This window comes from Bombus huntii, chromosome 1 (genome assembly GCF_024542735.1).
Source record: "Bombus huntii isolate Logan2020A chromosome 1, iyBomHunt1.1, whole genome shotgun sequence".
NCBI classification, from domain to species: Eukaryota; Metazoa; Arthropoda; class Insecta; order Hymenoptera; family Apidae; genus Bombus; species Bombus huntii.
The window spans coordinates 2,331,272-2,356,866 of NC_066238.1; the positions used below are offsets into that span (position 1 = coordinate 2,331,272).

At 35.2% G+C, this 25,595-nt stretch overlaps 1 protein-coding gene and 1 long non-coding RNA gene across 13 annotated transcripts in view; one reads left to right on the forward strand and one right to left on the reverse strand.

Annotated features, from left to right (window-relative positions):
- Positions 1-25,595, forward strand: part of LOC126871948 (proton-coupled amino acid transporter 1-like) — a 53,071-nt gene that overhangs the window by 6,223 nt on the left and 21,253 nt on the right. For 2 of the 7 annotated variants that reach the window (XM_050631390.1, XM_050631399.1), the window contains exons 1-2: positions 13,090-13,202; positions 24,843-24,919. In XM_050631390.1, the coding sequence (XP_050487347.1) occupies positions 13,155-13,202; positions 24,843-24,919 (125 nt within the window). In that variant the 5' untranslated portion in view covers positions 13,090-13,154. Of the gene's footprint in view, positions 1-6,075; positions 6,133-13,089; positions 13,203-24,842; positions 24,920-25,595 lie in introns of those variants that run through there. The other 5 variants (XM_050631364.1, XM_050631379.1, XM_050631347.1 and 2 more) reach the window with 5 other exon arrangements.
- On the reverse strand, positions 1,467-5,786 carry LOC126872548 (uncharacterized). 6 transcript variants are annotated; one of them, XR_007692056.1, is made up of 3 exons: positions 4,612-5,781; positions 3,677-4,217; positions 1,467-3,275 (listed from the first exon to the last, which is right to left on the reverse strand). It is a non-coding gene; the product is annotated as an uncharacterized LOC126872548 (long non-coding RNA). The 6 variants fall into 6 exon arrangements; XR_007692018.1 differs by lacking the exon at positions 1,467-3,275 and adding an exon at positions 3,403-3,544; XR_007692047.1 differs by lacking the exon at positions 1,467-3,275 and adding an exon at positions 3,551-3,589.

Consider the following 25,595-nt stretch of genomic DNA (forward strand, 5'->3'; position numbering starts at 1 on the left):
TAAAGAGATCAGAGGTGCTAGCCTAATTTCTTATCGGTTCCTTGTTAGCTGGGATTGTTGCGATGGTCAACGTCCACGGATGTTCAATAACAACTTTGCAAGAACAGTCTCGACCTCGATCGAGGCAAAAAATAAGAAATCTGTAATTTTCCTCGACGGCCACGATCATCTTTCGCGAATTCTCTTATCAAATTGACTCTTGGTATACTTATCAGAAATAGATCTTTATCACGAGAGTAATAAGCTACGCGTTAATCATCCTTCAATCTCGATCTGTAATTTGATTAGGGATATACTCGAGAATCGTTCGTGAAAGCAGCCAGATACTTACACTTTCGTTTTAAAGTGTCATCCTGTTTTGTATATGAAAATATTGAAAACCGTGCGATAACCCAACTATGTATGCGCCAGTGTTCGATAATAAATAATTAAACGTGATATTCTGACTGTGTACATAGAAATGCTACATATAGAAATAATTGTAGTATATATATATATATATAATTGTAATAAAAATTGTATGTTGAAAATGAGATGGGAATATATATGTAATATAATATAATATATAAAAATATAATTTATTTGGACCAAAATATAATTATATATATATATAATTGTAATAAAAATTGTATGTTGAAAATGACATGGGAATATATATGTAATATAATATAATATATAAAAATATAATTTATTTGGACCAAAATATAATTATATATATATATAATTTTAATAAAAATTGTATGTTGAAAATGAGATGGGAATATATATATAATATAATATAATATATAAAAATATAATTTATTTGGACCAAAATATCATTATATATATATATATATAATTGTAATAAAAATTGTATGTTGAAAATGAGATGGGTATATATATATAAAAATATAATATAATGTAATATAATATATAATATATATATATATATATATATATATATATATATATATATATATATATATTCCCATCTCATTTTCAACATACAATTTTTATTACAATTATATATATATATGTATAATGATATTTTGGTCCGAATAAAAATTAACATTAATTTTGCCAAAAGCATCTGCATCTCTTTGGTAATTGAGAGAAAAGGAAACTTTAAGAGTACTAAGGGAACGTTGAAAATCTTCGTTAGAATATTTAATCGCGGATTAGTAACAGTAGTCTTGAATTTCTAATACTTTTACCTTTTTTTCTCATGTTGCTTCAGCGTCGAGTCAGAGGACAGTGTTGTTGTAATATTTTTGAAGGGCCATTACGCGATAATGATGAAAATTATCGAGAAAATTATTTTGCTCGAACTACGTTTTGTCATATAAAATATGTTGATAGTACTATAATACTCGTCAAGTATGTGTTCACTACTTATTATACTATTACTTAAATGTGTTACCTATAACTGTAGATGGTATCGAATATACGTATTACATATACTCGTAGATTTGTATCTGACACGGAAGTATTTCGAGCATTTAATTCACACTTGAAAAAGACAATAACTCTTATATCGTATAAGTATTTCGAAAAACGTAAGTGGTACTGTCAAATACAATCGCGAGTATTTATTCGATGTTTATTTTCCAAGTACCTGGAACTGAAATTTACGATAATTCCCTGTTTATAATATCGATAATCTCATTAATATTTATCAATAGAGCACTCGAGTTATAAAACTACTACTACCAGCTATGTTGACAAAATTGTATTCTCTTAATTCTCAAGGTACTCGAATATCTTAAACGAAATCTCCAAGATTGCCCGTTCTGTAATTCCACGTTTTCGATAAGTTGGCTGAACATAAATTTACTTTAAAATTCAAAACGTCAAATGTAAAGCGAAACATTTGCATCGAAACTGATATAGAAAATTCTATCTTTAACTATGATACTAAAGACGATTTATACCGTCGAGGGAACCTTCGCACTTATCGAACACTCGTCAATTTGTCCAACTGCATTCGCCAAACTAAAGTTCCACGTATATTTTAACTATAACGTTAAAAATAGATCGACAACGTGGTCGACTAAACTTTCATTAAACTAAATCAAACATCGACCCAACAATTTTTCCAATTACGTTCACGAAATTAAGTTCCAGTTAAGTTCCCTTGATTTGTTTGTTATTTCGTAGTTCAGTTTCCGCTATTCGTTGCTGTTTGCTCGTTTTCCTATCCTCGTTGGCACAGTAAAGGAAATTTCCTCTGATCTTCGTTCTCGAATTCCCATCAGAGTCGATTCGACCAGGCAATGATGTAATCGGATCGGTTCGTCGCCGATAAAAACGTATATGGAGGAATCAGTGAAAATGAGGATTTTGCATTGGTTGGAAAGCGTGTTTTAATGGAATAGCTGTGTCGAGTAACTGGGTCGGTCAATGCTGAAACGCGGTGAACCAGTGTTTCTCGCTGCTTTCCTGTTTCCTTTCGAAGAACTTGAGATACTACGTTCGTTCTGCGAGTGTTTGGCGTCGACGATGGAAAGTGCGTTACGTTACTTCGAAGGGGAAAAGCAAGTTGTTCGTATCGACGAGATCCGAATTTGCTTTGTTATTTCTTTTTCTCAGATATATTTACAGATATTCGCTGGATTCCGTTGGATTTAGATTTAACGATTCGATTTAACAAATTCGTAATTAAAGAATCGGGAATAACAAATAAATTGTCTTTCTCTTTCGTTGGATTTAGATACGACGATTGAACGCGATCGATAAATTTCGTTGCTCTTTAATTGAATTTAGATTTAGTGATGATACGTACAAGATAAAAAAGTTCGTTTCATTGTCGTTGATTTTAAACGTAATTACCAAATGTAATTAATAAACGAATTTCAATATTCTAACGATATTTCTCCGATTCGTTTTTGTTAAGCTACTTAATATATCTCCGACTTCGATGATTCAATACAGATGTTTCACGTTACCATCGACGGCAGTAACGTTGCTCTCTAAAAGAAAACTCTTCCGATTCGACAAGATTAGCATCTGACTGATTACTTAAAAATTTTGTTTATTCCAACGTTGTTTCCAAAGTAGCTTAACAATTTTCCTATCGATCTCTATCTTACTCCATTCAAAATTCATCGTGCAACGATAAATTCAATATCTGAATTTACTATCCACATTCGTTAAGCTGCTCGTCGTACTGATCTTTTAGATTTCTTTTTCGTTAAATTTACAGTGGTAAAGTTAAACGTTTCAAACGTTTCCGATCGATATATTTCCATAATCAGAAACGATCAGGAGTCCTTGTTCTGTTGTACTTATCGTTAGATCTTATCAAATACAAGCGATTAACGTTAATGTTAAGGAACCTTTGAAATGAATTATTCTTTTAATATTTTAGACGATATAATACGTACACGTTTGGTTGTGGGTGATCAATCTCTTCTAGTGAACAGTAGTCTTTAATTACACATTTTGAAATTACTTTTTACACGCACTTTGACAATTATCTTTTGGATTCCTTTTTCGTTAGATTTACATTCGACAGAGTAATAAGGTTGAACGTTTCAAACGTTTCTGGTCGATATATTTCCATAATCTGAAACGATCAGGAGTCCTTGTTCTGTTGTACTTATCGTTAGATCTTATCAAATACAAGCGATTAACGTTAATGTTAAGGAACCTTTGAAATGAATTATTCTTTTAATATTTTAGACGATATAATACGTACACGTGTGGTTGTGGTTGATCAATCTCTTCTAGTAAACAGTAGTCTTTAATTACACATTTTGAAATTACTTTTTACACGCACTTTGACAATTATCTTTTGGATTCCTTTTTCGTTAGATTTACATTCGACAGAGTAATAAGGTTGAACGTTTCAAACGTTTCTGGTCGATATATTTCCATAATCTGAAACGATCAGGAGTCCTTGTTCTGTTGTACTTATCGTTAGATCTTATCAAATACAAGCGATTAACGTTAATGTTAAGGAACCTTTGAAATGAATTATTCTTTTAATATTTTAGACGATATAATACGTACACGTGTGGTTGTGGTTGATCAATCTCTTCTAGTGAACAGTAGTCTTTAATTACACATTTTGAAATTACTTTTTACACGCACTTTGACAATTATCTTTTGGATTCCTTTTTCGTTAGATTTACATTCGACAGAGTAATAAGGTTGAACGTTTCAAACGTTTCTGGTCGATATATTTCCATAATCAGAAACGATCAGGAGTCCTTGTTCTGTTATACTTATCGTTAGATCTTATCAAATACAAGCGATTAACGTTAATGTTAAGGAACCTTTGAAATGAATTATTCTTTTAATATTTTAGACGATATAATACGTACACGTGTGGTTGATCAATCTCTTCTAGTGAACAGTAGTCTTTAATTACACATTTTGAAATTACTTTTTACACGCACTTTGACAATTATCTTTTGGATTCCTTTTTCGTTAGATTTACATTCGACAGAGTAATAAGGTTGAACGTTTCAAGCGTTTCTGGTCGATATATTTCCATAATCTGAAACGATCAGGAGTCCTTGTTCTGTTGTACTTATCGTTAGATCTTATCAAATACAGCGATTAACGTTAATGTTAAGGAACCTTTGAAATGAATTATTCTTTTAATATTTTAGACGATACGATACGTACACGTGTTGTTGTGGTTGATCAGTTTCTAATAAACAGTAAGATTCGCGATCACAGATACTCAGATTATCACAGATAATGATGGATGTCTGCAAATAGAAAGAATCTTTTATTATCAGTGATTAACGATTCTGCGAATCAACCTTGTTAGATTTTTCCAGCAGCAGACAGCGGGATTTACGTGAAAGTATATTTTTTCTGCTGCGTATCGCGTTGAGACATATCCGCAACACAATTTTTTTTTTTTTTTTTATTTATTTATTTACATTTTACAATTTGTCCAGTAGGACATTTGTCCAACGCAATTTGTCGAATATTTTGTAACGTCAATTTTATCAGAGGCCACCGCGCACCCTCAATTCCCCCAGGGACCCACGATAAACCTAAACTTTTTAAGTTGACTTTCTTTAGTATCTCTTAAGATCTATTTACATTTTGATTATTAAATATTCTTCGTTTCATCTGACAACAATCACTAAGCTATAATATTCTACCAAATGTCCTACTGGACAAATTGTAAAATGTAAATAAATAAATAATAAAGAAAAAACATCTGACAACAAAGTGTCTGGATTCGTCTTGGACGAAACTTATCGTACAACGTCGAGTAAAATATTTTCTATACGAGATGGTAGAATGTGGTTTTCGTTGTTGAAAAGTTGCAAACGTTATCGTTCGACTTCTCCTTCGTTATCTGGCGAACGATTTTAAAACGCGGTTTTAAATTGCCGAATGTTATGCATACTCGTGCTCGTCACTGATCAGTGTAAACATACTAACAATATTATATGTTTCATAGACGACGTATCTCGTATACGCAGCGCTGCTTTTGATCCGAAAATAACACGATTTTCTAAATGAGTACACGACGCGTTATTCTCGGCTCTGAAATTCCCTTGCTTTCTGTTGCAAGAAACGTTCGAAATACTTAAAATGTAGTTCTATCGCAATTAAACGTAACAACAGGTAGATTTATACCGAGGATTTACAAAAAAAACCGATTCCTACAAAATACAATTTATCAGGATAAAATAGCAACGAACGTAGTAGACAATTTTCAGCGAAGGATAACGATATGAGATTGAATATTCACAGACACTATGCCACTAAACCTGCGTCAAACGATCGAATAGAAAACACGGAGAATAACGAATTAATAGTTTAAAGAATCTACGCTCGTTTACCTGTTCGACGTTCAGAGAAAGAAGCTTGCCCGTTGATAATTCCGCAATTAAAATAACCGTAATTAAAATAATCGTAATTGCAAATTCAAAGCGAATGAAAGTTAACTTGCTAATTTAATTTTAACGAGTTAATAATAGAAAATGTAGAAATTGTATGCAATACAGAGTTAAATATAATGTAATTCGGATGATTTCAGCACCCAACGAAATGTTAATTAAAAACACTTATTGGGAGTGTATCAAGAGCAAGAACGGATCAAAGTCGGGCCAATAGGAAGGCTAATTCTAGCCAGAGGCGATGTTCTGGCTCGGACGATGTGTTTCTTCCTGGTTGCATGCGGTAACACCGTGCATACGCGAATTTCTCGAGTTTGACGAGGCGCCACGTTATCGAACCTGTGTCCGCGCGTATCATCGCGACCGCGAAATTCGATGCAAGAAATGCGTACCTGACGTTAGTTATTTTTGTAGGTCGGGGGTCGTTTATACTCACATTTCAGACATATACGGCTCGAATTGTTCGAAGGCAACATTTTGTATTCGTACCGTGTAACGGATTATGTCAGCGAAGGTGAATTTAAAATAAACTCGTCGCTTCTTTTTCTCTTAGCTTTGCTATTTCTAGCAATCTTTCTTTTTTCTTTATCATCGCAGATGATGCTCGACGAACGTTCGCTTCTGCTTGCGTATCCTTATAGGAACATGTAGCTGTAGAAGAACGATTAAAAAATTATCCGCGAGTCGTACGTGATTTTTTGATATTTTTGTATCGTTTCTATTAGGAAAATTCAAATGATTAAATCCATTAAAGTGGACGAGTCTGTAATTTCGTATAATTACTAGGAAAACATTTTTTTTTTTATTTATTAAAATTTACAATCGATTCTCGCATTGAGAATTTTCAGTAATTTTTCTGGCTTGGCACAGTGACATGGCTAATTATTTATAACGAGTTAATACTTATTATAGATAAGTATAATTTGTAAGTAAGTATTATAAATAAGTAAATATTACTTAATTTAAATAACTAATTGAATCTAGCGTTTAGGTCTAGCGGCTAGTGTCTCTTCAGCCTGCGGATCTGGTCCGAGGTATCGAGTAGTCCAGTGATTAGGGGGTTTCGGTGTTTGTTGACTCTTTTGCTATCTTTTTTTTTTTTTTTTTATTCAAATTACAATCAATTCTCGCGTTGAGAATTTTGCTATATCTGTCGCTATATTTTAATGTTTCCTCTTTGACTGTGGGTATCTTAAGGTCGCGATGTATTGTTTCGTTGGTAACATACCAAGGTGCATCTATTAAGGATCTTCTTTTTTTTTTAAACACGAAATTTTTTATTTATTTATTTCCATTTTTCGAAGATGGTATCCCACTGGGGGTAGTCATCCACATGCTATATTGCTATATCACTAAGCTATAATATTTTACCAAATGTCCTACTGCACAAATTGTAAAATGTAAATAAATAAATAATAATAAAGAAGAAAAATTTATTTCCATTTTACAATTTGTCCAGTAGGACATTTGGTAAAATATTATAGCTTAGTGGTATAGCAATATAGCATGTGGATGGCTACTCCCAGTGGGATACCATCTTCCAATTTGATTGATTTATTTCTTTAGTGTGGTGAGCGTTTGTATGTCAGGTTGTGTCCTTTGTGAGATCTATTGGGTGTTTCCTTTTTAGTCTTCTTTTTATGTTTGTTGCGCCGACCGTTTCCGCTGACCATTTTCGGGTGCGTTGCTATTCTTTCCCTGTACCTTCTTGCACATCTGCTAATCTCCTCCTTGACCGTTGGTATTCCCAAGTCTTCCCGAATGTCCTCGTTTCTAACGTACTATGGCGCGTATTAAGGATCTTAGCGTTTTCGATTGGAAGCGTTGAAGTATTTCAATGTTGAAGTCACTTGCTGTTCCCCATAGTTGGATTCCGTAGGTCCAGACACAGGTTTTATTACGGTCTTGTAGAGGGTAATTTTATTCCGTATGTTTAGTTCGGAGCGTCGGCCCGCGAGCCAATAGAATTTTTTTAGTTTGTCCTTTAGTTGCTTCGTTTTACCTGAAATGTGGTTTCTCCATGTTAGTCTCCTGTCCAGGGTCATGCCCAGGTATCTGACTGAGTCCTTGCTAGGAATTACTAGGAAAATATGCAACGATATTTCTGACGAAGATAATTTTCAAATATTTTTTTTTTTTTATTATTTAATTTAAACTTTACAATTTGTCCAGCTGGACATTTGGTTTTTTCTAAATTTTTCTAACTTAATTGGTAAGTACTTCGAAGATGGTATCTCACTGGGGGTAGCCATTCACATGCTACATTGCTATATCACTAAGCTATAATATTTTACCAAATGTCCTACTGGACAAATTGTAAAATGTAAATAAATAAATAATAAAAAAAAAATTGGTAAGTAACATGTGGATGGCTACCCCCAGTGAGATACCATGTTCGAATTTGAATTTTTTCAAATATACAATTGTCTGCGTACGGTATATTTAGATGCAAAATACCTACAGGCGGTTGTCTACAGCGTCTAAACAAGAAATGTATACGAATTTTGCATTTTTTATACATTTAATTTTGTAGATTAAATATCGTTTTTCTTACTCTCGCTTGACGATACGTTTGTCGAGCAATAAAAGGCTTTACCGTGAGATTACGTGCCAAATAACAATCTTTGGATAATTGTTGCATTGCGAGAAAGTTACACCACTTCTTTCGTTAAATAACGTTAAAAGGTACGTTACGATTGTACCATCGGATAGAACGAGTCGTTGCCGTATCGTATGACTTGCTTTTAAACAGCTTTACGATTTATTCAATTTAAAAGCTAATTGTATAAATCGTTCTGAGAAACGATCGAATCAGAGAGACTGATGACGATTCGCATCCACGGTGATCGTAATTGCACCCAGCGTCCTAATCCTGTCAATAACCGTGTTAAAAAGGTAATTGCTTTAAGAGCGTAATTCATGTGCCCTTTTGCCATTCTAATCAGCCAGATACGCCGCTACGAATCGAAGAATAGGGCCACTAATTTATAATTGGCAGCCTCTGTTTAAATTTCGTCGCGATTATTCTCATCTCTTCGTGCTCCTTTTATTCTTCTCTATTTGCTCCGCCTTGTAATTCAGTCTCGCCGTGTTCTTTCCGTCATTTTCGACCCAATTGTAGGTTTTTAACACTAGAACTACCATACCAGTGAAACCGACTGGTTTTGCAATTTTATTTTCAAATTTCTACTTCGCGTTATATCTTTTTCCGCGATGATGTAACGAGTTTTGCAACGATAACTAAAAGAATAATATAACGAATTTTATTTTGTTTTTTATGTATTCAAACTGAAACTCATTCTCAACGCGAGAATTGATTGTAATTTCAACAAATAAATAAAAAAAAAAAAACTGAAACTAATTTTGTATCGAGGCTACTTGTACCAATACCAGTGAAAATGACCGGTACTTGTCAAAGTGTAAAAGGATCCTGCAATCTGTTTATCGAACTCCAATTAACCAGTTTCTTCGTTTTCTACAACTTCCCACACCTTTTTACAATTTTTACCGCGTGTTATTCGATACGATGATATCGGTTATCAGGAGAATTCCGGATCGATCGCTAGATCGCCAGATGCTAACACTACCAATACCACGCCAATCAAAGTGACTGGTTCTACAATTTTATAAATGTGTCAACCCTCGTTTAGGGATCAATGTCCCAGATGGATTAACAATACCAAAAATGTACTACATAACGTGGAATTGCTTCTGTAAGAAAATAATAAATCAATAAATATACAAATATTCTATTATTATGTATTATTTAAAGATCAGTCATTTTCGCTAGTTTTGTTAGAAATAATCTTAACTATTGGTAGTACTAGTGTTAAGCCCCAGAAGTATCAAGTTGGACGATCTATCTAACTTAATCCAAATTTGTCTAATCTATTGGATTGTCCAAAAAGTTTGTTTCGTTCTATAAGGAAATAATAGACCCAGAATGTTTTTTGTTTTATATTAGCGTAGAAATGTTATATAATTAGTTTGTAGGTAACAGTATGATTTGTACAATATCGTTTGCACTCGCACGAAATCGAGTACAATACCCCGTCTCAGGTATTCGTTACTCACTACTTCTACGACATAACGACACAACGATCTTCACACGACCACGATAAAGTCAACTCTGACTCTCTCAACTCTCGTTACAATGTTTTCCATGCTTACTTTTTTCTAAACGTACCTTGGTAACGCTCGCAACACTCTTTGACAACGTCGACGTATCTTGACAACGCTAATAAACGATTACCCCTGTTACGTCGGGCGATACTCTACCTAGACCAGGTCACACACCGCGGGCAAGACGGCAACCAGATGTCCGCTCATCCTTACTGCGTACCCTCGATAGTCTCAAGGACCCATCGTAAATCTAAGAAATTTGCTAGCTAAGGTCCTTCAGACCGAGCAAAAGTCGTTTTTCCAAATTACTTTCTAAAGACTATTGTCTACTACGGCTTGACAAGGGAAAGTTAGTTTTTCTTACGTACGATGCTTCCCGTTAGCAACTTTCTATCGAGGGCGGCTAGGACCCTTCCTAGTCCACCAACCTTCGTTTATCCAATCAGAAGCAATGTATACTGTCCTCACTTTCCTGACCAAAAATGTCATGAACAAGTCCGATGGTCCCGCGCGCTAGACACCCCATCGCTAGCTTTCCTCCGACACAGCATCGGCACTGTAACTTACTTATTCTTCGACGTTAGAATAGTCAACAACTCATTACCGGGTTACTCTCCTTAAATCAATCATATAATTAACGTATACATACTCATCAGTGTACCTCGTAAGTGTTGGAAATATAAACTTTACAACCCTGTTAGTCGCAGCGTTATACTATCTTAACCACCCCTATTATCTTAACGGAGATCAGGGGATCCATCAACTTGTAACGTCGATTCACATCAGAGACCAGGCCACACACCGCGGACAGGATGGCACCCAGACGTCTGCACATCCTTGGCGCGTACCCTCGATAGTCTTAAGTACCCACCAGGGATCTTGGCATTTTCATAGTTACGGTCCTTCGGACCAAGCGAGTATTTCTTGTCTTAGATTTCCCTTTACGTTTATTGTCTACCACGTGTTAGCTTAGAAAGTTGGTTTTCTTCACATCTGGTATGTTCCGTCAGCAACTTTCTCTCGAGGGCGCCTAAAACCCTTCCTGGTCCACCAACCTTCTTATTATCCAATCGGAGACGGTGTCTACTGTCCTCGCTTCCCTAATCAAAATTGCCATCGACAAATCCGATAGTCCCGTGTCCTTGGACACACCCATCCCTAGCTTTCCTCAGACACGGTATCGTTGGTAAAACTCACTTATTCTGTATCCTCAGAATAGTCGACGTATCTTTACCGGTCTCTACCCTTAGAACAGTCGCGTACTTAACGTATCGTTGTAACTAAGTCTTACATAACGTGGTTGCATTGAATTGTGATTTATGTTAATTCAGTGTGTGTTACATTGTGATTGCTGAATTCATAATAAAGTTTAATTAAAACAAAGTTAATAGTTCTGTTACGACTCAGCTATTTTATTTCATCAACCAACCCTTAAATTTACGTGACAGTATCGTCGGTAAAACTCACTTATTCTGTATCCTCAGAATAGTCGACGTATCTTTACCGGTCTCTACCCTTAGAACAGTCGCGTACTTAACGTATCGTAACTAAGTCTTACATAACGTGGTTGGAGTGAATTGTGATTTATGTTAATTCAGTGTGTTACATTGTGATTGCTGAATTCATAGTAAAGTTTAATTAAAACAAAATTAATAGCTGTGTTACGACTCAGCTATTTTATTTCATCGACCAACCCTTAAATTTACGTGACAGTATCGTCGGTAAAACTCACTTATTCTGTATCCTCAGAATAGTCGACGTATCTTTACCGGTCTCTACCCTTGTAACAGTCGCGTACTTAACGTATCGTTGTAACTAAGTCTTACATAACGTGGTTGGAGTGAATTGTGATTTATGTTAATTAAGTGTATGTTACATTGTGATTGCTGAATTCATAGTAAAGTTTAATTAAAACAAAATTAATAGCTGTGTTACGACTCAGCTATTTTATTTCATCGACCAACCCTTAAGTTTACGTGACAAACTCGTGGTGTCGGTTATTGTAATCGTAACGGGACTTCACGACTCCCGTTGACGTGTTTCCTCGCGATTACGTCTCCCCGCGATTGGTCGAAAATACAACCCCTCGCTCCACGTCCTTCCCCGATGTCACACTATCCCATATTAGTTTATTGAGTTATGCACGAGTATAATAATAGAAATACAGGGTGGTTGGTAACTGGTGGTACAAGCGGAAAGGGGGTGATTCTACGCGTAAAAAGAAGTCGAAAATATAGAATAACAATTTTTCGTTCGAGGCTTTGTTTTCGAGAAAATCGACTTTGAATTGTCGCTTGGTACGCGTGCACTTTATCGCGTCTCGTTATAACGAATCTCACTGTAGATTGTTGTCTCAATGGAAAAATTAAAAAAAAAATTTTTATTCTATATTTTCGACTTCTTTTTTCGCGTAGAATCACCCCCTTTCCGCTTGTACCACCCTGTATAACGAAATGGATCATACCCAATTCAATAAAATAATATAAAACAAATTGTTGTTCATCATCTTATGATGAACGGAAGAAACTTTTCGCATATCTTAACATAAGAATACCAAAGTTAAAATTAGGAAAAAGTTCTTATTGGTGTGCGTATTTTCCTAATAGCGATACAATCGTATTCGCGATACTCGAGCGAAGTTTGTAAACAATTTGACGTAATACAGACGTTATTGTGTTCATCCATATAAGTTGTTCATGGTGGGTGTTCAAATATTTCCGTGAGTCACTATGTGCTACTAGTATCATATTTTTACACGTGACATCATTGACCTCGTGTAAATTCCAAGGTGGCACTGAACGAACTATGAACGACGACTTGGCCAAGTATTTCGCTTTTATTTTTCTTAAAAAATCCGAATAATATTTCGCAAAAAAAACACGGTACTCCACGATGGAAACTCAATGCCGAAACGTTAAGAAGGCAAAGTCACGTCTGAAATTGCAGCGAGGAATAACGAGAGATTCGATCTTCGAGAAGATCGATCGTAAAGTGTTCACCTTGCGTAACACCTTTTCGTCGCCACCGTCGAATCGTTGATACGCCGTTGTCCTTGTTTAAATGCAAATCATTGCATGCACGTTTCCTCGTATCTGTATCGTTGCATTTGTTCGACTTATCGAGCGACAAACGTTAATTGGCTATTGCAATTTAGATCGTTCGCGAGTCGTACCTGCAGTAAACATGTATCGAATCGAGTTCAACGAGACGCGCTGGCTGAAACGTTCTATCGTAAGTTAAACTCTACAGAATAACATCGATTCGACGTAATTTAGAACGAACGATTCGTTAAGAATAAATAATTTCGTTAAACTTTCCACGAGATTTGGAATTTGGAAAAACAAAGTTCAATGGTAGATAGACTCTTCGATTAAAGTTTCGTTGTTCCCAGAGTTTTCTCAAATTGAAGATTTTGTCATTTGTATAGTCTCTATCGCTTTATCTCAACGTTGAAATTACAGATTCTGTCATTCGTAGATTCTTGAAGACAACTTCGGACAATTCTATGCTTAAATTAAGTTTTAATAGAAAAATTGACATACTTCATCAAACGATCCATTAAAGAAATATCAAGCTTGTGTGCATTGTATTTCTCGTATTCTTTATTTATTTTATTTTTAAAAGAAACACACTTGCGATATTCGACTCGCATTCGGCTGCTTCCTAACCTAACAAAGTGACTCGTTCGCTTGCGTTTGGAACCTATATTTTTCGATGAATTAGTATGCTTTTTAGCCAACGAATAGAACGTAACTGTGGTATTGCGTGAGTATAATATCAGACAATGAATGTGATCCACTTTCGCGAATTGTGCAACAGAGTAGCACGTAAAAAGCGATACGTCTCGACTATCGCGCGAGCACGACGTTATCTCGTGATACGTCCGGTCGAATCTTCGATTAGTTGCCAATTGCTATCTGTCAAAATCTCAGTTAATATGTATATGGTTTTATGTCGTTGATATCTAGCTGTTTTCTCTCGTATGACACTTTGATCGTAACTATTCCTTTCATCGTACATGTAACTGTCTTAACATTATGAAATTGCAGATAACCCTTATCGATGTTATCTTCTTCGCGAGCTCGTCAAATACATAGTAAACTTATTAGCACATACTTGTAATTATAAGTTCGTTTATGTAGTACGACACTTTTCTCTTTACTTTTCGATTTTGTGTTCTCCGAATGTTCTCGAACATAAGGAACGAGATCGAGCGAAACTGCGTTTCAAGGATTAAACATAGCTTTTTATCGTTCTTGCACTGATATTTATACTTTAATCCGAAAGATGATCGTAAGACCGTAATGAACAGAGCAACGCAATTAAATTAATCCAATCGACGGATAAGAGGTTATTTGTTCGATCATAACACGTGAAACGTTCGTTTTTCTCTCGTATCAATATTAATAATATCCTCTTAGTTGTCATCCAAGTGTGTTTATTAATTGGCACGTATACAGTTGATACAGCTTTGTTTCGATCAAGATAAAATCTTATATTTTTATTTATACATCTCATAGAATATAGATGTATATTTTATGCGTAACTTAATTTATATTAATCTCCGAAACTGGACAAGTCTTATCCGAGAAGGCTTGCATTATTAAAATTGGAAAAGTTTCCAAAATTATTACGTAGAGAACACAGAAAAGTAAATAAACCTAATAGAAAAAATTTCAAAATTACTTTCTAATTTAAATGACGCCATAGCGTTTTAAAAATTCCACTAATTATAAAATAATTGGAAATTCAATTTCAGATTTGATTATTTTCTTATTTTTTTTTTTTATTTTTTTTTAATATTTATTAAAATTACAATCAATTCTCGCGTTGAGAATTTTCAGTAATTTTTCTGGCGTGGCGCAGTAACATGGCTAATTATCTTCTTATTGAAATTGAATTTCGAATATATATATAGTGATAATACACAGAATTTTCTATTAATTTAACGATACAAGGTAGCCGCTCCTACGCTAATCCTGCATTTGTCTATTTAAACTTGGTAATTTTCGGGATTGAAAAGAGCAAGAGGAAGCGACTCTTTAGACGAGAAACGTAACAAACGAAATGTTCGAACACCGCTAATCGTTTCCTTGTGCAAGGCCGAGAATTTCGTAACGAGGAAGCTCTCAATTACACCAGGTGTCATTCAGCCGAGCGAGAAAGGGCCATCGTTTTAGGTGTCAAACTAATACGACAGTAATTACGACCTACACTCACCATACTTTAACAAGATAAACGACTTGAATATAATAATTTTTCTCTGAGACACGACCGTTTAAAATATTTCATGTAACGTAATCTTGGATGGCTGCATGGACGTTTAAAAACATGGAGTTCAAAAGTAAAAATGACATATGACGTTTAAACAGCTCGAAATAACTATCTTGCGATAACAGTTTCTTATTCCTTTGATTTATTTTTACGTTTACAGTAACCTTCCCAATTTACCGTGTGACTTGGGTCGTTTCGTATGCAAATACATGTGAGGTGATATTGAATGTAGTGCGTTAAATAATCACTCGGTGTTTAGGTCAACAATATATTTATTAACAAGTCTTCTTTTGATCGCGTCGCGTATCGCTCTTTGTTTCGCTAGTCAATCTCGCTGCGCGATTACAACTCAACTTTATCGCTTCCTGGTTCAAACTTGACTGTCGATCGGATTCGATTCTTTTCTTTTTGTCGCCCCTCAATATCCCCACTATTCACGCGTTTGTTAGGCGTTCGCGACCGTTGCCACGCACGCCTTCTTCTCGAACATTCGGCGGAAGGATCGTGGGGATATTGATGGCCCATTAGGCACTTCGCTTCGGCGATATACATTGTTGCCGAGTGCCACCACACAATTGCTCTGGAAAGCGTCTATTTGTACGATTTAGGGAACGATCATCTCCTTATACTCGAGATTTCCTGTATTTTTGATATCAGCAACAAAAAATAAATATGTTATTAATATCGTTACGCTTGGATATCCTGCATGTTTCATTACATACAAAATTTTAAACACCGAGTTAGAATTTCTTCTTACGCCCGTCCTATTGTTCAGCATTGTTCTTTATTTATTCACAGCTTTAACCCTTTCACTTCGGCAATCCAATCCGTCGAAGTACTGTCACTGAACGGAAACGGGCGCCAGAAATACGCACAGTGTGCGTGGTTGCTGTATATACGTTTCCCTAAGTCTTAAATAACAATGATTCTTTTAAGAACCGTATATAAAATATCGTTTCACTGTCAATGGATTTAATAGATTTTTTAGCATGAAACAGTATACGATCGTCTGGATGTTCGAAATATATTGCGTAAAACGTTTTGACGTTGTTTCAACAATGAGTAACTTTAAGAAGTGATTAATCCAATATGTTAATAAAATCAACAGAAAATGTTCTGCCGATAACGAAAAAATATATTATTGACTATAGATGGCACTTGTATATACATCATTTGAATGCCGAATATATGGGGTGCCAAACTCAGGAGTAGTCGCGTGGTCGCCGCCTATATGCGGCGCTCGTATCCACAGGTCATTTCGTGGATGCCGCCTATAAGCGGCGCTCGAAGCGAAAGTGTTAAACGTTTATGTCTCTATACGTTTACATGTCTGAATCAATTTATATCTGTAAACCTAAGAGCATCAGTAACCTCATGAATCCATAAAACACTTAATTCCGTCATTGGTAGCTGTCTGTCATGACCCGGGATCCAGGAGTTTTCTCTCCTTTTACCGGTATGTACTGTTGCGCACTCCATAAGGGTTTATCGCGTGCTATAGTCGCTGGGAAAAATCCGCGGGATTACCATGCGAACCCTCACGGGTCGCTCGGCGTACCCTCGAGTGGCTGTAACGTGAAGGTGGTCACTCGCAGAAGAAGTTTTGCCAACCGTATCAATTAAACCGATCAGCAGCCTTGCAAGCTCAAAATGTATAAACAACGAATTGGCGTGTTTCTTGACCGTCAACAAGTTTGTTGTTTACACGCAAGTGTAAAGAACAATAAGAGCCTCATCTCGAGCAGTTTAGAGTTAGTGTGCATCAACGGGTCTTCGCTAGTTTCTAGTTTATGTTGCTTAGCCCGTTTTTAAGTCAGAAAAGTTCACACCAGTTTATAATAAATTTCAGTGTTCTTTATACCAGTAAGCGATCTTTGCAATCTTTTATCCTACGAGTTGATTATTTTTAATAACTCTTTATTTGCTGGCGAATAATCTTTGTCAACTATTTTATCTTACTGGTAACTGTTTGTCAGCTTATCGTTCCGATGGCAAATAATCTTTGGCGCTACATCTTTCGCGCCTAGTGTCTTGGACAAATATTAATATTTATAAGTGAGAAATAAAATGTGTGTGAGGAGTGTTCTATATAATCAGACTAAATATATATAGTAACCGAGACTTAGCATATAAGTTAGACAACTTATACGGTAAACACCACGTTACAGATATAACAGAGTGTTCTATATAATCAGACTAAATATATATAGTAACCGGGACTTAGCATATAAGTTAGAAAAATTATACGGTAAACACCACGATACAGATATAACAAATATAGATATATCACATTCAAAGCAAATAAAATACTATTAAGCGTATATGTTTATGTAAACAAACATTATAGCAGTCATTAAGCCTCGCTACAACAAATAATATAAATACATATGTACGTGAATGCGTATGAAATTTATTTATGCTACTATATATATATATATATTTGACAGTTTGCCTAAATTTCTGTCAGATGTATGCCGTAATTCGGTTAACCAGGATGTGTGAAACTTTGTCGTTCACTTATCGATATCTATCGCGTCGTAAAACGATTAGGGTAGAAACGGGTGCACGCAATAACGCACATTCAGCGGAATTCGAAAGGAAAAGGAAATGCCGATTATCTACAAACCCGGGCAAAATGATAGCACATTTATGCTATCGTTAGTTTCTCAGAGACAATTTGAGGTTTTTCTAAACGTAGCGAATGACACATAAATTTCACGACGTAGAAAGAAGGAATTTATTATTAAATAAAATCGTCCTCGCTAACGTTCGCTGTATGCAGAGGAAACACATCGATTCCATAGGCGAAACGACAGCACATTGGCGGCGAATATTACGAATTTGTACACGAATTACACGAATATTTAGCCGAAAAATAAAGAATTTACGTTGCAATTCATATGAAATTAACGATGATTATAACCGCCTCTTCTGTTCTCTAGAACTTCGACCAACCGATGTAGCAAGAAATCGTATAGCTTTCGAATAGTACTTTGAGATTAAATTAGCCCATTTTACTGTAATAGATTCCTTTGGTCGTTGAATATTATCCTACGTATCGTCTTGCACTCTTGTACTATTTTGTTGGAAACTAAGTGGTTGCGGATTTTGTCAATACCACCTAGTGACAAAATCCGCAGTCATTTAGTTTCTAACCTAACACTTTATCCGGAATTGTATCTGTCGATCGTGTTACTATGTTTACAATTTATTATCTCGACGAAAGTTTTCCAGCATGAAACCAGCGATGAACCGGTTAAACGAGAATTATGTTCGCCCCAAGAAGATAACGTACGTCAATCATTTGATCGTGTCATTAATGTGTATGAATGGAAATTAATCATTGGGTCGTTCCGACGGACAAAGCCTTAATCGCACGTTAATGCTTCGCGGACGATTAAAACTTTCTTCTCGCGATCGTACAGTTGTTTCGAATTATGCTAAGGAATGCTAATGACGTACAACTATCTCGTAAAAAGAATACCATTTTTCTTCGGGTAAATCAATTCTTACGACCTCTTTTGTTTCGTTTGTTGTCTGGATTCCTGCAACTGATATTTCCATAAACAAAATTATTAATAGAAATATGCGTAGGCGAGTTATTATTTGCCGAATATTTCGATAGATAAACATGTTTACCAGCCAATTAATAAGTCGAGTAACAAAGCTCTGTGAGATTTCTTTCGTCAAACTTTTTATTTTTAATATTACAAGAAAGATATACGATTATACGTATACATACGTATAGAGAATATCTCATAAAAAATTAATTTCTTCAGTTTCGAGCAAACAAACGAATCCTTTGCTGTTTAGTTTGCGAGTAGAAAGAAATCGAGTACGAAGATTCTTTAGAAAATTATTCAAATTGAAAAGAAACTTTTCTCTTTTCTTTGTTAGTAGATTCCTATTCTCAACGCGAGAATTGATTGTAATTTTAATAAATAAATAAAAAAAAAAAAAGTAGATTCCTAGAAACACTTCATGCGCAATATAATACTTTACAATAGCGATTTATAGCATAGCGAATTTGTATTCGTATCGTGGTAAATCATAATTTTTTCTTTTTATTTATTATTCATTTTTACTAAACCTAATTTTTTCAGCTATCATTAGCCCTTCCTTATAAAAATATTTACAAACAACGCGTACGATGTTTTCATCGCAATTTTTACACTCTGTGTTCCTTTGTACTCAGTTCTATCAAACCTAATCTCATTTAACTTCTCCTTATCTCTTCTATATCAAAGAGACATTATAAACAAGCAGTGTACGCGTGTATGCCATAATTTATCGTAATTTCCATGTTCTCTTTTAACACTTTACCGACCGATAACAGATTAATCGGTTTTTTGTCGCCGACGCTTACCGACTGATTGCCCATTAATCGGCTTTTTGTTGCCGACATTCTTTCTCATTATTCGAGCAGTAATTTGTTATTTAGTACTAAGGTACCTTGCTCAGTTGAGTCAATTGCGTTGCTTTGTAAGCTCCCACAGTTTTATACCAATTTGAGAAACTTACCGTTCGCGATGAACGAAAAGAATGGTATTAGAGAATCTAAACCTCCGCCTAAATCTGCGCCTGAGCTGCCGGTCGGACGTGCGTATGCTGTTGAACCGCCAGCGGTCGGTAAAGTGTTAATATGCTCATTATCTACTTTATTCATTTCTGATATTCTATCGTTTAATCTTCATCGTCGAGTTGGTCGCATCGTTATACCGAATAATCGTTAGTATACCCGCGATAATTGATTATTCGTCGCTGTAAAAGAGTCGACTGTATTCTTTTCCTTTTATTAATATGACAGTCGAATTACAAGTTGCATCCAGCTCGTGATTCGAGATTCACGTGTACCATCGCGAGAAATCGGCGGATAAATTACTTTGTTATTGTTAGCGCGCGCGAATAAGTAAGTATACGCGTGTTGTTGATTTCTCGCGGTTCAACGTTTCTCCCCTCGGCCACGAAGCTCAATCCGCACGCGAGCACGCACGGTTATTACTTAAGAAGTCAATAAATGACACACGCTCGACTTATTGTTAGTCCTGCGATTGGCACATTTCGCCACGCCGAACGTTCGTTCCGTGGCAAAATCCTCGTGATGGAATATTACACGACTCTATGGACGGATATTAACTATTTTATTGGATCTACATTTTTTTCTGTTTTTTTTATAGTTCGAGCGTCAGTTTTTTTCCAATTTAAAGAATTTTAATTATATGTTTAATTTAATTAATTAAGAATTTTAATTTTATGTTTGAAGTCTCGATTGGTTTGCTTGGCTAAGATTTGCAAATCTAAATCGTTGGAAATTCGCACTAGTTTAAATAAATTAATTAAAGGTAAATTAAATAAATATTTCAGATAAATTAAAATTACGTAGAATTGTTCGATCGATTTGTTTCTATGGGCAGCTGAAGATTGAAAGTGCATGGATTTGAACAACAGAGCACGAAGTATTTTAATTCTACGCTATATTTTAATTCTAAAAAGAAATTCTTGCTTTGTTTTATAAAATTCTTTTTTTAGAAAATAAGCTAACAACCTTCATCCCTTTGGTGAACAATAATAGCGCAGATTATAATAAGCTCAAATTTGAAAAAATATAAGTTAATCATAGTAAAGTCCTTGCTATTGCTGGAATACCCGAATACCCGGGTACCGAGATTTATTCGTCATGACTGGAAATCCAATGACGAATATGCGAAGAGCCGGACCTTTTATCGAACGTAAAGCTTCTCGATCTTGGGACTACGGAATCAAATGTTTTTTTATTATTTAATTTGTACTTTGCAATTTGTCCAGCTGGACATTTTTTTTTATTTATTTATTAAAATTACAATCAATTCTCGCGTTGAGAATTTTCAGTAATTTTTCTGGCGTGGCGCAGTGACATGGCTGATTATTTATAATAAGTTAATACTTATAATTTATAAGTAAGTAAGCTGGACATTTGGTAAATTTTTCTAGCTTAATAGGGAATCGAATGACACGAACGTGCATGAAATGATCGAAACACGAAACAGAGTATATTTAATATGCTATTTACTGTTATACATATTATATGTATTCGGATAATAATTTACAATTTTGATAGAAGAAAACAAATTTATCTCCACATTTTCTTACAACAAATATGACTTCTTTACGGTCACCAATATTACCCCCGTCGTTGAGTATGTCACGTAAAATAACAAAATAAAAAAAAGAAATTTGAGGTGAAAAATAAAAAAAGAAAACTTTATTTTTTTTCTAACAACAATCCACTTCCGAACCCTAGGCGTGACTTTCTAAGACTGAGACTCTTATGATTTGACTTTCGATCGGATCCGATTACTTTCTTTTGTCATCCTTCAACATCCCCACCGTCCATGCATTTGCTAGGCGTCCGCGACCGTTGCCACGTGCTCTTTCTTCTAGAACCTTCGGTGGAAGGACCGTTGGGATGCTGATGGTTCATTAGGCACTTTAGCGATAGGGACATAACCTAACAAACACGATGATGGTACCCCGCTGGGGGTAGCCACCTACATGATATATTAATAAACCGCTATAATACTTTACCAAATGTCCTACTGGGCAAATTGTAAAATTTAAATAAATAAAAAAAAAAAAATAAACTTTAGCGATATACATTGTCGCCGAGTGCCGCCACATCTTTATCTCCATCGTCAGTCCATCGGATTTGAAGTATGCCGGTCGTGACAAGTACATCCTTTCCACGCTTGCGGATGTTGCAGGAATGCGGAGATATCTTTTTGCTAAACTAAAGACTTGACAGAGAGTTTTGGAAATGTTGCTTACTTTTCTTTCTTTCTTTTTTACAATTATCCACCAAGTCACGCGATTAAGAGATTATGTTCGATTCGTGGCTTCGCTAAATACACATTGAAAATCTTACGAATGACTGGCCTTGCCATTATTATCGTTTTTTGCAAATATAAAATTTACAGCAGCTTCTTTTATGTTTCCTATACGACCGGACATATTATCGTCCGTACTTAGCGTCTTACGTAATAATAAGAAGACAAACGAGGGACATTAACTATAGGTATGTGAACAGTACATTGCAATAGGAATCTCGAGGATAAATGAACCGTGACTCTGCGACGGTTATTTTGAAAGTACGTACATAGTTCCATTTATAGTAGAATCTTATGCCTCGATAAGTTTCACTGATGTCTCAGCAAAGGTTAAATCAATTTACGATTCTTGCACTGCTCTCGGTATCATCGTGTTTTTATTCCAGTAAAATTACTACTAACCTTGAAACATCGATCTTTCAGAGTTACGTGTTGATATCGTAACAACCTTCGTATATCTTTATTGCTTATTTTTTTAAATTTAACGTGAAAGAATCGTCTCTCCTTACTGTTTATGGCATTTATAAATTTATAAATATCGTTTGTTCTTTGTAAATTTCTTTTTTCGTCTTCGTAATTGACAGCGACTAATTATCAGGACTAATTATTATTCTCGAGGATAATCGATATTTACCCAAGCTCTAACCTCGACTTTAAGGGTACAAATCCCTGTTTCGTTATTAAGATCGATCTTTCAGAGTTACGTTGGATATCGTAACAACCTTCGTATATCTTTATTATTTATTTTTGTAAATTTAACGTGAAAGAACCTATGCACCGTTCGATACAATTCTCCTATAACACGTCTCTCTCCTTAACTGTTTATGACATAATTTATTGTAGTATCGTAAGCGCCGTAGGCTTTAGATGTCGCTACTGGGTACGGCCGCTTTTCTTCTCATCTTTGTATCACGGAAGAAAAATTGGACTCCTGTCGCCGGGATTCGAACCCGAGTTCCGAACGTTCGTAACCTAAGGCGCTAACCACTGCGCTGATGTCGTCCGACGCTAGTTAGCGTCGAGTAGTGGTATTGTTATCGAGTGCCACCACAGGCCTTTTTTCCACGATACTACATTCATATTTAATATCGTTTCTTCTTTCTGAATTTCTTTTTTCGTCTTCGTAACTGACGGCGACTAATTATAAGGACTAATTATTATTCTCGAGGACAATCGAACGCTGTATTCGCCGATAAGTGTCCAAGTTGCAATCGACTTAAAGGGTAGAAATCCCTGTTACGTTATCCAGCAATTGCGCGTCGGTTGTTCGCAGAAGTGGCTTGTTAACGAAGCGGAATAGTACCAGAGAAAATGGAAGGAAGCCGGTAGGCAGATGTTCAGTCACGTTTCCGTGAGAAATGTATCGTCCGATTGGCATCTTCCATTGAACTTCGCGCGACCTCAGCTCGATCGGCAGCTCGTCGAAGAAAAGCGCCGGTTACGTCGCAATTTTAACGGCATATCGTTCTGTTATCTCGCGAACATGGAATTGCAGTCGAATAAAAAATTGAACTTTCCCCTGAAAAAATTATTGTCCGCGATCAGCGATTTTCAAAGAAATTATATAAACTACCGATAAAAGATATTTTATTTCTTTTTTCATCCTAGAGAAGTAAGTAATTAATGCTGATAGAAGATATTTCGTTCTTTTTATCATAGCTAGGCAAGAAGACCGCTTATAGCAAACGATAAAACGCATTTAAAGATATCTGATTTAGCAAAACGTTACGAAAACCTTCTTCCTACTTTTCTTTTTACAAATTGTGCGAATCTTTTTTTTTTTTTACTATCTCGTAAATATTTGTTCGATTAAAAATTTGATGCGTATTGTATCACGAATTTAACTTTAAATTCCTTAAATTTCGAAACTTCTCTTTTGATACAGCGTGTTCGCGAAGATTTTTTTTCTATCGTAAGTAGTTTGTCGTGTCTGGTCCCAGCGTTTACAGACGTTGAACGAGAAATTGTTTTGAGTTGAATTGAGTTAAATATAATTTTTTTTTTAAATTGGTCAGACGATACGTAACGATACATAAAATCAGGGATACACATAACATATGTTCTTGATACTTTTACGTAACGTTCTCGTCCTCACAAGTACATTCTTTAGACTTTTATTTTTCTCAACGTATGTAAATGAGCGAAGAGATTTATACGCTACGCGATCTTGGCATCGATTCTCGTGTATGCCTTATTCATTTACGTTGATGTTTGTGCTAACTTAAAGTTAGTGGGTTGCGAATCGTTGATGGTACATAACTTATGATTTTGCGAATTCGGGTTAATCATGTTTTTCAACTTTTAAACGCATCATTCGTTGACACGTTTCACAGTTAACTGGTAACAAATGTGCATGCTATGTTAGGTTGAACATTATAACATTTCGATCTTAGTCGAGCTATGTTTTCATAATTTAGAAAAAAATATGATAAAAATCACAAATAGTAGGAATATAAAAATAAAAATACAATATAATTATCGTTTCACTGAAGTTTCAATTTCTTAAGAATTAAACAATACCATTTCATGAAAAATCAATTTACGCTTCGTTAGTTGATTAAAATACTTGACGAATTGTTAATAATAATAGTAGTTACTCGGATGGATATAATAAAAATTCGATATAATTTGATAACGAACAATGCATTATTTTGTGAAAAACAGCTGTAATCTAATCCTACCAGCTGATTGTAAAATTTGATAAATTTCCAAAACGTTTGTTTTCTGATTGCAGATGGAAATGCATAAAAATCCCAATGCGAAGAGGAGTTCGTTGCGTGGTGACGAGATGACGTTGAAGGAACCTCACAGGTAAATAAATACCTATCATGCTTTGTCATAAAATACTCGCTATACTTAAGTTTCAAAGCATCTACAATGTTTGCATTTTAAATCGTTTTGCACGTATAAAATTGTTCGCATCTGCTCGTTTGTCATGTCACGTATCTGCAATTTCTCCACTTGGACTGACAGCGAGTCGATTCGATGATTTACGAGATGCATTGTAATATTCACGTTGCTGATTAAGAATTTATTGCTTCCCGCCCGTGTGTTGTCATTGTTTCGTCATACTTCTTTTATTGTTGATTATCGTTTTTAAATACTTTACAGAAGCGATCGAGTATTTCTGTCCACTGAATCTGTTTTGTATAAATTTTCAATTTCGATGATCAGCCTGTTGCTTTCTAAATTTTTAAAGGACAAACTATTCAAATTCATATGATCTCTGTGAATCTAAAATTAAAATAAATCGACAGGCTGTCGTGTGATTTTTAAGCGACGACAGACAGAGTTTAGCAACAGAGGACATATTTGCGAATAAATTCTTTTCTATATTATTTTAAACGCAGACAAACTTAATATGAGAAAATGTCAACTATATTTACGTGTCTGTTCGATATTTGCTAAAAAAGTATGTTTGTAATTTTATTCTTACATTTTCCATTCGATACTTGGCATCGTGGTTTAACATTAAAAACAGAATTAA